The following is a 15,537-nucleotide window of genomic DNA, read 5'->3' as shown; positions in this document are numbered from 1 at the left end:
GTAGCAGCGGAATACACTCAAGCAAATGCTAACTCAAGGATTACTTGGTATCCATCTCAAGAAGAGGTGACTAATCCAAGGATCCACACACGACACGCTCTCCACTAAAAAAAATACTCCTTCTCGGTAACTACCAGAAGTGGAGAAACCTCGTACACCACTCACACAAGTATACAACTCAAAACAAGAAGTAAATACAAAATAATACAGAGGAAAAATCTTCTTACTTGAACTCTTGTAGTTTGTAGATGCCTCTGGATCCTTTGGAAAGTGCAACAGCACCTCTCTTCCAAGCTCTAAGTCTAGCGATGAGTAGTAAAGAGAAATCGTGTAAGCACGGGAAGAAGGCTAGAGAAGTTATGTTGAGAGGAAAGCTCGCTACGGCTTTATACTTTGTGCCTCTAGGGCTTTGCGCTCACTCCCAATCAATTGTCATGTGAGATCAGCACCATCTCAACCGTCTAAAACCTGCATCTTGCACAACGGTCATATCTCAATCGATTGGTCAATCGATTGGGGAGGATTGAATCGATCGACCGATCGATTCAGAGTGTCTCTAGGCTCTCGCTGGAAAATGCCTGAATCGATTGACCAATCGATTCAGTCTTCCTCTCGTCCGCGCGAAAAATCTAGCCCTGATCGATCAGCTGATCGATTGGAAACCCCTCTATGCTCGCAATATCGCTTCTCAACCGATTGGTCGATCGATTGGGTTATTGTTTATCGCAGCACTCTCCCAGTCGATCGGTTGATCGATTAACTACCCTTGACTTGCTTAACTTAAGCTCAAGAGTTCCCAAATCCAACATCTAGTCACCCGTGACCTGTTGGGACTCCTCATGCCTAGCATCTGATCAGCCTTGACCTGTTGAGACTTCTTCATCAAGTGCCCGATCAATCCTTTATCAACTTGGACTGTTCTCCTCGTGTCAAGTGACTAGTCAACCTTGACCCACTTACACTTACTGTCTTGTGCCAAGTGTCCGGTCGTTCATGACCTGCTTGGACTTTTCTCCTTGTACCAAATATCTGGTCAATCTTTTGACCTATTTGGACTTCCCAATACCATGTGTCCGGTCAACCTTGACCCACCTGGATTTCCACATGTCTGGCTTCACTCACCAGGTCTTTCCATCTGTTTAACTTCACTTACTAAGACTTTTCAGTTGTCTAGCTTCACTCAATAGGACTTTCCATCTATCTGACTTCACTCATCGAGACTTTCACCTACTTCACTCATCAGGACTTTCACCTACCTTCACTCAATAAGATTTTCATCTGTCTTCACTTACCAAGATTTCCACCACCAAATGTTCGATCAACACTGACCCACTTGAATTTTCCACTTCTGCCAATTTTCATGTTGGGCTTGCTTTGCCTAACCTCCAGTTCAGACTTTTCCAGTCAAATATCCGATCAAGGTTGACTTACTTGACTCTTTTTCACATCAAACTAGTCAAACATTGACCAGAGATGAATTACACCAACAATCTCCCTAATCGGATAATTACACTTGCAATCTCCATATATTGTTAAACATTAAGACTCAAACTTGATCAATCTAATCAACCCTAACCTAAGGATATTGCACCAACAAAACCTTCGAGTGATACAGCCAATTTAGCCAAAACTCATTTTATCCGACATATTTAAGACGGACAAATTCACCAAGCACCTTCTTGAAATAGGAATAGAACTTATGTTTTATGACAGAAAAAAAAATGGAGCCAGACAAGTTAAATGACAAGGTAAACTACTTTTTGTACACATCCGAGCCACTTGAAAACTTTCCCTTCGGATCCTTTCAAGTTTCAACAAAAGATCTCTGTGAGCGACATGGAAGAAACAATGCCAAATTGGAAATCTCGATTTACTCTATTCCTAGCAGACTTAGAGAGTCTGGAGCGACGAGGAATACACGCCTTTCACTTCTGTGGCGAAAAACTACAACTCCTTTATAAGCTGTCCTAGGAATGCCGTCCTGAAAATTAGAACAAAACAAAAACATTAGATGACATCCAGACTTTTTCAGCGTAGGAAATAGGAAACCAACAGGCTGTCGATAGATCAACCAGACAATGTTCAGAATTGAGATGTGCTATCTAAAGTGCTGACGACCTAACGGTCCGTGAAGTTATGAAATTGAAGTTAGTTCAAAAAGAAAATATCTAATATGAGATATCATTCCAATAGAATTGTCATAAATGAGAGAAAGTAAATGCACCATGCAGTTGTTGCTTCAATGAGTTGGATGAGATATAACATTACAGTTGAAAACAAAAAAAATGTTGATGATGAAATAAATAAAATACTATTAAGAGAAAATAACTTGGTTTGGATGAGTTAATTACTCTTAAAATGTTGATTATTAGTACCTCCGGTGTTACCTGATGTCGTAATAAAAAAATAAATAAATGTTCAACGATTAATCTTCTATCTTCTATTTTATGCATCTGACACCATTACAATGTCAACGGCAAGATGTGCAAAAAGGGTCTACCTCCTTAATAGTTGGATTATAATCACTAAGTCAATAATGATATATAATAAGGCAAATATTTCAACTATTTGGGATTGGACATGAGATGTGAACTGATACTGATATGTTGCAAAAAAAATGTAATCAAATTTCAGGTGCTGAACAGCCAAGTGAATTGCAAGGGGAAAAGAAATTACCTTCCATTCATCAAAAATTCCAAATTTGCGGGCTATCTGTTCAAAGTGTGCCTGGTCACGATATTGGATTTTTACATCACTGTTAAAAGTGTGTGCCTTTAGAATGGCTTCGGGTTCCCAAATAGGTGTGGCATCAGAGACCATTTTAGCAAAATGACTCAAAAATTTATCCTGCAATTAACAGAAAGATTTTCTTAGTTGCATAAAAATTGACAGACAATATTTTGAGATGGTTTAGAAATCACAAACATGACCACGTCCCTTTGCATTCATGTTATAGATGGTGAAGCACATAACATACATTAGAAATTGTATTACCTCCATCAGGAAGCTCAAGTTAGCTGACTTCCAATCAACCTACGAAATAACAAGAAGAAAGAAAGACAAGATTAGAAGACTAGGAACAAATTTAAAACCAATATAAAAACCACCTTTAACCCACTTGGACATCATTTAGTTTAATAGGCTCCAGATATTGTCTAAAGAATTGTCCCATGCTAGAACCCTGTAAAACAGAACTAACATGTGAACAAGCATCCATATGAAGAACAAATAAAAGAAGTCAAACAAATAGGTGAGATTTCCCATTGCATCATTATTGAGAATTTATACTGTACAGGTGATTATTCTTTGTTTCCAAGATATACGTCTAGTATCTAACCATAGGATTCAGAAATAAAAATTCATCATCTCAAGTTCTCATACGTAAGGAACTGACAACAACATTACATCAGTTCCTTTGCAAATGAAGTTATCAATATTAGTGGTAATTAAAGACCTCAAAGTTGTTGGAAGAATGTAATCTCAAATATAGAAATTCTATAATCAGCAAACCTAACCTTTGAGGTTCAAGCATAAATCACCAACCATGTAGTAAGGGAAGAGTGATTAATCAAAGACTGATTTTTAGATAGATGTTGTAATCATTACATAAAGAATGTTTCACAGCTTAAATTTTATTAAAAAAAACTTCATGAGCTTCCTATCAACTCATAGTATAAAATAACAAGCATCCATGAGAAATTAAAAGCCTAGAAACCTTTTAGAGAAATAAAAGAAAAAGATAAAGAACATAAGCTGTGTGCGAGAAGTTAAATTAATTCAGGACTCAGTTTGTTGCTTAGGCACTTAGGCAACTTCTAAGTTTAAGCTGCTGAGTAAATGGAGGTCATGGTAATTCTATGAGAACCTCTTAGACCTTGGACCCGCATAGGCACCACATCATGAATTTGTTTTTTTCTTAAGAATTACATGATAAGGTTGAAACAGAAAATTGACGGCGTAAAAATGATTATGGTAGAGGACCTAAAATAATTAAACTGGCACACATTCTGAAATATGCAGATAGGTGTGACTTAACTTCTTAAATCTCTCATTTTGGTCAGTACACTTTGTTTTCAGTTTTCACTATTCAACAAAGCTTACACAGACAATAAGTGATACCAAATTGATAGGATTTGTCCTATGGAGGAACCTTGTTTTTCCAAGGGGAAAAGTAATGCAATGATTTGCATTATATTAATTCAATTAGGCGAAAGAATAAATAAGAAATTAACCAATTATAGTAATATAAAAATGCATTGCTAGGAAAGCAACTCCATTAGAACTGCACCCAAAAATTTCACACAATCTGACAATCATTCTCAAACTCATTGAAGTATATAGAGTCAACTTTCATATGGTTAAAATCGAGCAATGCTAATAATGATATAACTTACATGCTCACCAAAGTTGTACGTTCTGCAAATTTCTGGACGGATAAACTGACGATCTTTGTGCACCTCCTTTAATCTCACCCAGTCATCCCAATAAGTAATATAATGTCAAGGAAACATAACAAGTAACAAACTTTTAGCTAGAAATTTGAAAATAAATCATTTTTAACACACAAGGATATGCTTTAGGCCACTTGGGTGATAGCTCATCCCATGTAGATTTTGTTAACATCCACCCAAGACCAGGAAAAAAATCTGATCGGTAGAGAGCTCCTGTGAAGTATGAACTAGAATGATAAACAGTAATTTTTAAAAATTAACCTTTCAACACCTTCCTCTTGCTAGAGAAAGTCAAGAAGGCATCTTGTAAAGTGACACTCAGTGTCAAATTTAAAGGAAAAGGGGACTCACGAGGATCGTGGACAAACTGCTTTTGTCCATTGTCATTCCATGAGGAAACAGCCATTATGGTTCTTCAAATCAAACAAATCAATATGTTGCAAATATCTGGAAGAGAAGTTAATGAAAAGTAAGAACAGAATTAACAAACGAAGAAGGAACATACTTGTCCTTGTCAAGTAGAGTAGCTGTTGCTTCAAAATAGTCAAAAAAGTCTGGAGCAATCTCCATGTCATCTGTTTAATGAGCAAAAACCTTCTAAAAATGAAGAAACAAAAAATAATGAGAACAAAAATGTTTGAAACAATAAATATTAAGTAGATGAAACCTTCTAATATGATGACTCGATTGAACTTGTGGCTGACGAATAATTCATCCAAAGCCCATTTGTAGTGCCCTGAAAAATTTCCATGTTCCAGAATTAGAGCACATAATATTCCATGATAAGACTAGAAAAATATGAAGCTTACTAGCAATCTTGTAATATGCGGTTATTTCTCCAGGTCTTTCTGTTGCCACTGGTTTTAAATCTACGTGCTGCAATATAGTCAACAATCAAACCCAGCTTTACAAATTTTGATACTGATCTTTGTAACAGTTTGCACATAAAAAATAGTTTTCTTATTATAAGCTATGCTAGGGAGTAAGGACTGGCTGCATGGACTGTTAACAAGAATAAAAGAAATACATAACCGCATACATGACCAACACTACTACTGATGTTCCAAGTTAAATTTCCTGTGATTTGTGATTTCTCAATGTGATAGCTATTGAATAAAAATGTAAACTGTTTGAAAAAGGATACTTGTAAATTGTAATTATTGTCGTTCAAGCCATTATGAATTATATAGTCGCAAGTAGAACCAAAATTCCAAGTAGATTCAACTATTTAGACCATGGTCCGAAATCTCATGACACTAACATGGCCAAAAAGTATTGTTCCAGTATTACAAGGGCAATCTATCCTATACAACAATTGATGTCGATGTGTATCTTTTCATGATGACCCTCAACAGACCTTGGTACACTTTAGCATGCGTGAAGATGAATTTAAATAATGTTTTATTTTATCTTGTTTCTCTAAAATTCTAATTTAACTATTTGGATAAAAAAGGCCTGAATGGGGGTGAATAGACAATGGAAAATTTTGACAATTAGCAACTCAAAATAAACATTAGATTCAAGTGTTTGTGTGATATGCACTTGATGTGTGAAATATGCAGTGGAAAGCAAGTAAAAAACACATAATAAAAATTTTAATGTGATTTGGAAGTATCTCCTACTCCGTGGCCCATTTTGTGTCTCGTGCGACATACTTTTAAAGAAAAATTTACTAAAAAGGACTGAGCAAAAGTTCTCTTACAAGTTTAGCAAATCTAAAACATAGATCGCTTAAATATAATGATTCCTCTAGATCAACCGTAGAGGATTATAATCTCTTTTGAAAGATTTAAAATAAGTGCAAAAGAGACAAAGATACCAATCCCACTATAGAAAAATATAGATGGACTAGGTGAGGAGAGGGGCTACCAACATGAGGGTTCTATGCGTGATTGAAGCATTGATCACAAAGAAACCCTTAGGAGAGGGATCTTGCTCAACATAGATGAAAGGACACTAATGGAAGATGATTCTATGAGCAAAGCCCTCCCAAAAGAACATTTAAATAAAGTCTCAAACGGAGAGTTTCATACCATAGCTGAACTATTTTGGTCCGCCAAAAAAGTTGATCAACAAAAAATAGTAACTACTGGAGATAAAATATTCAAAAATCACGAGACCCCTTGGAAATTGATTGAGCAAAATCTCCACTATTAGTCAACCAACTTTCACAGTTGGTGTGTTTTTAGATTTTTTTTTTCTTTTTGACTTTTATCAACCCTCCACAGCTCGACAATCAACCCAAATCCTAAATCAGCCCTTCAAACAACTTAAGAGCTCTTAAAATTTTCTATGCTACTTCATCAGCCCAAATCATTAATCCAGATCTTCCTATCTAAATGTGTGTAGTCCTCAATACTAGGAATTTAGGACTTGACTCAAAACCAATGCCAAGTGTCGCATGACTTTATACAATGTTCTCTAAGTACACTACTACTAGATACAACATTTACATTCCATACAACCTTCATGACATAAATAAAACATAACATTGTATCTTTGGGTCTTTATGTCCACATTCGAAGTTTGATAGCATTTCTTTGAGGTTGAGCTTTCCATAACTACATACTTGATCCAATTAGTCCATCAATCAATTTTGAATAGTATCATCTTGCATGCTCAATTCCAAAATTTGAAATCTCATACTATGTCGGATGGCAAAGTTGAAAGGTAATATTTTGATAATTACCAAAACTCAACACAACCATGCCAATATTACACTTGTTAGCATGTTACAACATATATGAAGATGAATCGAGATAATGTTGTTATTTTTTTTTAACTTGTGTGCATGCAAAATAATGCTAAAATTGTAGCATTTCAGATGGAGCACAAAGTACGAACTTAAGTATATAGATGTCTTATATTCTTCTTTATCTCTTTCCTCTTAGCACCTCCAATTCACTAATAGTACTAAACATAGAAACATCAACATGACACCAACACAATATTATTCTAGTAAAAAACTGAAATTCTGGTACAGCTTGAGATTTTGAGCCTTATCGTGATTAAAAATATAATTCCATGCTAAACGGCACAATCAAAATTTATTGTTCCAATACATTATCGAAACTTGATAGTACTTGGCACTCAATTCTATTTGGCAGTGGTAATCTCTCCTATGTTGTATTAATCGTGTCAATGAGTAGCGTATCATGTTGACACTCAATACCCCTTGGCATGCTACAAAACACACCAAGATGAATTATAATTTGTAGCTTGTTTGTGTACAACATAATATCAAAACTGAACCATTTCAAATGAAAAAAAAAAGTCTAAACTTAGACATATAGTTGCCTTCTCTTTTTTTCCTTCATTTCCTTTCTCTTTCTTCTAATTCACCACTGGCACCATAAGTCAGGAATGTGGATGCAACATTGATACTCTACCGTTCCAATCAAAGGTTGAAACTCCAACACAGCTCAAAATTTTGAATCTTGTTTTAAATCTCACTCCTAGGTATGTAGAAGTGTCCTCTTCATTTTATATTCATCTCATTCCTCTCTCCATATCCACTTTGCCACTAATACTATGTGTCAACAACACCAACACAAAATCAAAACTATCTCATTCCATTCGGCCACCAAGACTTGCTCAAAATGAGATTTTGAAGTTTTCTATAGAGTATTACAAAAAAAGATTAGAGTCGCCATTTGACATGAATTTCAACCAGCTCAACAGAGAAAGATAACCATTGAAGAATAAGGAAAATGACAAAAAGAACAAGTTTATACTAGGTGAAACTCTAAAATTATCTTTTTCATCAAAGAATGTAGCTTTTAAAACAGAACTTGATAAATTCCTAATATTTTATAATGATTAGATGACAAAGTAGAAGGTTTGCAATTTAAACCTGCAGATATATTATCTCATTATAGCTCATAGCTTTAGTTTTAACATCTGGATTTGTTCCATCCTGAAAAACAATTACATTTGTCAGATATAAACCAGCTTTAGAATAATTTCTAACAGAAAGAATAAGAGACTGCACATACAAACCTGAGAAATAAAAAGAGGAAATTTAGAAGAAACTGACCTCTGATACCTGAGAACAAAAATAAAATCCATCATGAGTTGTCTAATCTTATGAAATGAATATTTTATTATGGAAATTGCAAATAACTACACAAAAATAAAGTCCTTTAGCATACTTTAAAACAGATTTGACAGTCCTCTCGAGATAGTCAGGTCGATTGCATGCCATAATTACTACAGCTGCTACAGGCTCCTGCAGCAAGGATACACAAGTAAGAAAAATGCAAAGGCTCATCAGTTGAAAATGAGTCAAGCAGTATACGGAGTAAGCATACCTCATTTTTCCCTATCAAGTTTTGTAAACTCTTTTCTGCATCCAAGGTTAATTAGATTAGAAAATTACTTCCACATTCATGTACTAGCATGCAAATATTCACTTACCCAAAAATACCAAATTAATCAAGGCTGTTAGTGTCAAATCAATACATTCAAACACAAACAACCACCAAACTAAATGGTCAGCATCATGCATCTCTTTAAAGTCATCATATGGCAACAATTCCAACCAAAGTATCCACCCTCCTTTCTTCTTACAAGTGGCACTTGTGTTACCTCCTCATGCTTTCTCGCTCATAATTCAAATTGTTCGTGTTCCTAACCATTTTTGTACCAAAGCAAATTATGAGTGAAACCATCATCCAATGATTGGGAGACCCCGTGAGAAAATGAGGATCAAACACGTAATCTAGTCGCAAGGAAGAAATCACTGGTCGAACTCAACCACTGCTTAGTCCTCCTGATTCACAAATTTGAAGCATCTTTCAGCTCTTTCAGATCATCAAATGGAGATCATTAAAACCAAAGCATCCCCATTTTTTCTTATTACAAGTGGCTCTTATGTTTATTTCCCTTCTTGAAACCACTTGTTCAAATAAAAAATAATTCTTTCTTTCTGCTACCCTCTACTGCACCCACACAGAAGAAGAATCTACCCTTTTCTTGCCTCTACTCCCTACTTTGTGAATTATTCAAAGGGAGAAAAGGGGGTGGAGGTCAAAAAAAACCCCAAAAACTTATTTGATCAAAACACATCATCTTAAAAGTTCTTCCACAGTCTCACCCATAGAAAATAATGCATCGAACCCAAGCCCTTTCCACAATCCTGAGACATTGTGGGTCTTAAAAGAGAAGAAACAAAGCAAGTCTGGGACCCTACATTCTACCCCCTTGACTTCCCTAATTCCACGTGCCCCATGGAATCCATCCTTAGTCATGACTACCCCCACTATTCCCCCCTTTCTCTTCTACTGACAAATCAGTCCACCTCTTGCTTTCTATGTGATTGCATTTCTCTTCCCCATGTTCCCCATCTTGGAGTCTGTCATTCATTGTGCCCAACCTCTCATGACCAAATCTATTCTCCTCTCTCAAAAAAAAACAAAAGGTTTGCTTGCCTTCTTTAATCTCCAACCTATTATTTCCATCATGGCAAATCTCTTACATGGATGCAGGTTCATCGTCACAGTGAAGGTTAGGATAAACCTTGCAGTGCTTATGATAAGCATTTTCCCTCGACTTAGAGGGCAATAGTCTAGAAATTTAATGGTTGTATAAATTGATGGTATTATTGTATTAACTTGGAGTGGAATGTGTAGGATTCGTCATTGCAAATGGCATTTGAGACAAATTGAAGACGCCCTCAAATTCACATCTTTTTATAAGGTGGGTACAATCAGAAGGTGGGTACAATCGGAAGGTGGGGAATTTCATGCACTTGTTTGTAATATATGTATATAAGGATGTCAGCCTAAATACAAACTACACGCGTAGACCCTAATTACATGAAGGCGTCAACCTAAACTTAATTATGGCTTTGACCCTTCATTATGGTTGGTGTTGGCCTATCACCATTGATTGCATTGGCTAAACATTACTGATGGTATCAGTCTATACTTTTGATGTCCTCAACCCTATTATTTTGACAATATCTGCCAAACATGCATGTTATTATTAAGGTGTTTGCCCATTGTTGTTTATTATCATTATTGCTTTACGCTATATTGTTACTACCAATTTGTTGGTTCTTTAGTCATGCAGGCGAAACAAACATGGCGATTGACCAAATGAAATTTACTTAAAGTTGTTTGTGCTACATTTTGTTACTACTTGGCTTGTAGAAGTTATCTTCTTTTATTGTAGTAATTTGTATTGTATACATGTATAAGTTATTATACAATTGTTAATTGATATGGTTGTTTAGATTACTTTATAGCATTGTTAATACCAAACTAATACCCTTATTGTTGTCATTGTTGTTGCTTCCACATCCATAGGGGGGAGGAAGCACGAGACCGTAGGAGGCTTAGAGATGGAGATAAAGTTAAGCCAATGGTTTGAACTCGTGGAAGTTATCAAAATTACTAGTAGGTTTGTCAAGGAAATGTTGCAACTTTTATTCCCTATTGTTGAACCGGTTTTGTTTTGAGTTGAGACACTTGATGGTTGAGCAACACCGAGCAATTGGGGTTGGTTATTGCTTGGTGGAACAATAAGACTTTTTGTTCTCCTAGTTATTTAGTATGGCGTGGTTGTCATTACCCTGTACATTTGATTCGGGTTGGTTACTAGAACTTTTTAAGTTGTTAGCATTTTTTCATTTTGTTTGTTTGTTTTGGTTGGATAGATCTGTATGTGGAATTGTTGGGTCAACCATTTTGGTGCTTCCTAGATCAAACAAACCCTATTCTTCAGCCTATCACTTCTAGGGTCGTGTGTAAACCGAAGGAATTACATGTATGACAAATAATTATATGTAGTCTTAGTTATATTTTGAAATTTATAATTAGTTTTTAGTATGGAGTAAGTCCACCATTGAAAAAGGATTTTGGAACAATTTATTAAATAATGGGTTTAGTTTTACTAGATAGATCAAATTAAATTATCGTCAAGATGAAGTTATGGAGAGTTTTGGCACAACGATAAAGTTGTTGCCATGTGAACCAGGTCACACGGGTTCGAGCCGCAAAATAATGTAGGGTAAGGCTACGTACAATAGACCCAATGTGGTTTGACTCTTCTCTTGGACCTCACATTGGTGGGATCTTCGTACACCGAGCTACCCTTTTTTTCTAAACCAAATTATAAGAATAGCAATATACATGTATACTTTAATATAAGTCAAATATACAATCTGAAAAATAGTCACCTCTCTTTTGTTTCCTCTTTCTCATTAGTCCCTTTGCTAAGAAGATCAGTGTTCTCTTAAAGAATACTATATATCCTAGCATGTGATTCTGCTCTTTAGTGTTCCAAATAATTGGTATAACTTAGCCAACACCCCCACAAGGGAGAAGAGAATATTCTTTCATTACGCTTTATGAAAACAATGAGTGGAATCTCTTCTATAAGTCTCACAATAACCTAGTCCCATATGAATAAACCACGTAGCAATAGAATAGAAATGAAAACCATCACATCAGACAGTATTTAATTCAAACCAATTTATTTTCATAAGGGTCAGCATAGAAAACAAAACAGGGAGATAGATGACAAGGGAAAGAAAGATAAGTGGAGCTGAAAAAAAAATTAAAAAATAACTTCTGTCTTGTTTACTTGGGAAAATAAGATGCAGAGAAATTTTTTTGGCATTTTCTTTAGTCTTCATGGTACCCTTTTCTCTAATCTTCATAGCCTCTTTCTGTCTTGTTACACATATATACACAATTGTTGTGCCAATATATTGAAGCTTCTGTAGGTTTAGATTTTTTTTTAAATTTAGGTGCAATACTCTTCTTTTTTTTCAGCTTTGTGTTTCTTTTTCTAATTTTAAATATGGTTCATTTTCAGCAATGGTAGAATCTCATTTCCAGCTTTTGACCAGTTTGACTGTTTTTGTGTTATTAGACCAGCCAATAAGATCCATTTTCAAAAATAACAATCAAACTTGACTATTTCTAGTCAATATTTAGTAGATAATTGAAATAATTCAGCAAATAATCTTAAAGTTTAATAACTTGTTTGACCACATATTGCATTCGTGGTCATGCAATCTGACCCTCTACCCCTCTCTCTCTCTCTCACTTTGTCACTACACACACTAGGAAGCTTTAAACAAAGACACGAGTCTTGGGCTGATCATACTTAAACAGTAAACAATTGAGGGCGTGCAGTTTATGCTAAGATATCTGACCAGCCATATTAACTATTGTTCAAACTTCTGGTTCATGGTTCATGCAGATTCTAAACACAAAACAATAGTGTAGCATTATCAAATACACTGCACATAAATTAATAGAAACTCCTCCTAGATGATAACAAACAAAAAAATTAATGAAAAACATACTTTTAAGATCTTGAAGTAGGGTCTTCAGTTGAGCAGATTCTTCATCTTTATATTTGTTTGCTTCTGATACATCAGGAAGAAATCAAAATTAAAGACGAAAACTCTCTCAAAATTGTTTCTGTGATATCAACTGAAACTGTATAGCAACTCATAATTATATGGTAATCCATGCATTTCTTATGGTTAACCAAACAAAAAATTCATAGCATGATAACATCATAAGAGCGGTATATGCTGAAAGTGCTGCCACACTCGTCATGTAGTTGCACAAGGTGTATGCAGTGACATCCTAAAATTTGTAAGTACAAATGATAATATAGACCAAAACGGTAAGTCCTTGCATAATCAAAGTACAGCGAATATAAATCTAAATGAAAGTAAAGGTGCATGTTTCCATCTTGAGTAAAGTATATTGCAAGTGAATACACTATCACCTTTTATGTGCTCTCATTGGTACCATCAAAGCAAATTGAATTGAAATAAAGAGAACTCTATTTTAATTTGAAGCTCAATTTACACCTTCTAACGCTACGATTTTCCCTTGTTGTGTGCTTATCTGATCAATCAACAAACGCATTTGACTTGTGCACCGATTTTCAGATTCCACCTGTATACAATTGAAGCACGATCCATATCATGGAACAAGCAAAAAAAACATAAAAATTTAAGCCACTGAGATTATCAATTGGACATCATAAAAAATATCTTGAGGCCAAATCATTGGTTTAAGTAACAAGACGCCTGGGAATGGTATAAACTGGTGTCTATGACATATATTAACTACAGAAAAACAATATATAACACCATATAGAAGACATAAAATACCAAATAAAATGGGACTACAATGTAACTAACAGAGATAATAAAGCATTTAATTACTACTGAAGTATCAATATGTAGGGCAGTGTATCTTACAACAGCAGCCAAGCGCTCTGCATACTCAGATTGTGCAGTGAAAAGACGCACCTAAAGTCATTAAGTGTGAATAAATTACATCAAGGAAATATTTGCAGTTCTCTGTTGAAGCATACTTGGTTACTGGCATGTAAAATGTAAAAGCATTAATCTCACAGCATGAGAATGAATTTTCCATTGCATAAAAAAAATCATCAAGAAGAGATGCACAATAACATTTATTTTCAAGGCGGACAGGAGGAAGTGGAATGAAAAAATAATAGACACTTTCTTCTTACAATTTCCATGAAGTAAACAAGATAAGTGGATGAATGAATAAAATAAATTTCTTTTCTTTTCCACTCACCTAAACTACTCCCTTTCTCTACTAAGTCATTCCCTAAGAAAAAAAACACATCAAAAAAATACTGAAGGTGTGTATATGATCATATGATGCAGACAATTATAGCAAAAGTTCTAGTGACAATATTAGGGGGGAAAAGACTTATTTTCATTCTCCTAAAACCTCATACTACTATTAATCACCTTCTGGTCAAATGCCACGCTTCTATTCTTTCCACATATATTTAGCGGATATTTAATCTGTCTACTTGATTTCAACGACCCCAATGCATAGGTTTCCAGAGATGTAACAGCGATGAAACTATTAATCATCCAGTGAGCTGGTTATTCAGAAAATTCAACCCTCGGAAAGACATTTTATCACCCTAAAGTCTAAAAAAATATCATTGTTTGACGAATCGAAAATTCAAAATTCCGTTTGCAGAGTACAAAAATATTTATCCAGGCTAACACAGTTGAAAGAGCAACAGAAGCAACCAGATCAGCACGACGAGAAGGAGTAGATTCAGAAAACCTGGATGTAGATAAAGGCCACGATTGCTATGACGAGAAGGATTCGGATGTCGCAGAAATGTCTCGCCATGTGGGCGCGGAGCTGCAATCTCACGAAAAATTTGCCAGCATGCGATTCCGATGCTTGGATCGGCGGCAGGTCTTCGATCTCGCGAGTCTGTTTTCCTGCTCGACTTCAGCGAAGAAAAAGAATCGTCAAAGTCGCGCAAACTGAACCCGGCCCGATTACTCGCCATCGTAGCCTGTTGGAAATTTACTCGCAGCCAGCAAAATAGACCCATCCCGTTAACACAGCGGGTCTGCGTAGGGTTGTAAATAAGTCGAGCCGAGTTTTAGGATGTTCAAGCTTATTTGATAAGATAATCGAGCTGAGTCGAGTCGAGCTTAAAATGAACCAAGCTTTTTAAATGAGTGTTCAAGCTTGACTTGGTTTATTTTTTTTTTAGCTTGAGCTTATTTAAAGGTTGGCTTGAGCTTGATTCATTTAGATGTTATCAAGCTCTCAATTCAAGTTTGGCTTGAGCTTTGCTTGAGCTTTGCTTGAGCTTGGTTTGAGCTTGGTTCGTTTAGATGTTATCAAGCTTTCAATTCAAGTTTGTTTAATTGTTAGAAACTTTTAATTATTTGATTAGTTATTAAGATTGATAATTTAAATTTATTTATTTATTTTATCTTATCTTATTATTTATTTAGCATATTGAAAAGAGTTTTATTAATAAATATGGTTCGTGAACATTGTTCACGAACGTTAACGAGTTGAACACATATGTGTTCAAGCTTGTTTGTTAAGCTTAATGAGCTGTTCAAGCTTGTTTGTTTAATTAATCTAATGTATATTGAATGAACATAAACAAGCTCTTACCAAGCCAAACACCAAATTTGTTCATGAACGCTTGATTCATTTACAGCCCTAGGTCTGCGATTCATTTCTCTTCTTCATCCATCGTGAATAAGATGGAATCTATGTTAAAGGCCGAGGGGTATTTATGATATTAAATT

The 15,537-nt window shown here is 35.3% G+C and overlaps 1 protein-coding gene across 2 annotated transcripts; it reads right to left on the bottom strand.

Annotated features, from left to right (window-relative positions):
• Positions 1-1,663: 1,663 nt before the first annotated feature.
• Positions 1,664-14,778, bottom strand: LOC122009054 (alpha-1,3-mannosyl-glycoprotein 2-beta-N-acetylglucosaminyltransferase-like). Of its 2 annotated transcripts, XM_042565043.1 has the most exons (18): positions 14,540-14,778; positions 13,684-13,734; positions 13,288-13,375; positions 12,769-12,831; positions 8,762-8,796; positions 8,603-8,679; positions 8,451-8,496; positions 8,305-8,367; positions 5,261-5,327; positions 5,119-5,187; positions 4,957-5,026; positions 4,803-4,864; positions 4,574-4,664; positions 4,395-4,488; positions 3,119-3,181; positions 2,995-3,033; positions 2,677-2,847; positions 1,664-1,981 (listed from the first exon to the last, which is right to left on the bottom strand). In XM_042565043.1, the coding sequence occupies exons 1-18, from the start codon at positions 14,606-14,608 to the stop codon at positions 1,871-1,873; spliced, it is 1,329 nt and encodes a 442-aa protein (XP_042420977.1). In that variant the 5' UTR covers positions 14,609-14,778; the 3' UTR covers positions 1,664-1,870. The 2 variants fall into 2 exon arrangements, with proteins under 2 accessions (XP_042420977.1, XP_042420978.1); XM_042565044.1 differs by lacking the exon at positions 13,684-13,734.
• Between the last annotated feature and the right edge of the window lie 759 nt (positions 14,779-15,537).

This window comes from Zingiber officinale, chromosome 8A, assembly GCF_018446385.1.
Source record: "Zingiber officinale cultivar Zhangliang chromosome 8A, Zo_v1.1, whole genome shotgun sequence".
Lineage (NCBI taxonomy): Eukaryota > Viridiplantae > Streptophyta > Magnoliopsida > Zingiberales > Zingiberaceae > Zingiber > Zingiber officinale.
The sequence above is the reverse complement of the archived record's forward strand: the minus strand, read 5'-3'. Positions and strand labels throughout refer to the sequence as shown.

What these genes read in the sequence shown, in the direction of transcription:
- LOC122009054 (XM_042565043.1), bottom strand. Translation starts at nt 14,608, where the DNA reads ATGGCGAGACATTTCTGCGACATCCGAATCCTTCTCGTCATAGCAATC. An exon ending in ACTGTCAAATCTGTTTTAAA is followed by an intron (nt 8,497 to 8,602) that starts GTATGCTAAAGG and finishes TTTTGTTCTCAG; the next exon opens with GTATCAGAGGTCAGTTTCTT. An exon ending in ACTCTACTTGACAAGGACAA is followed by an intron (nt 4,865 to 4,956) that starts GTATGTTCCTTC and finishes TTTGATTTGAAG; the next exon opens with AACCATAATGGCTGTTTCCT.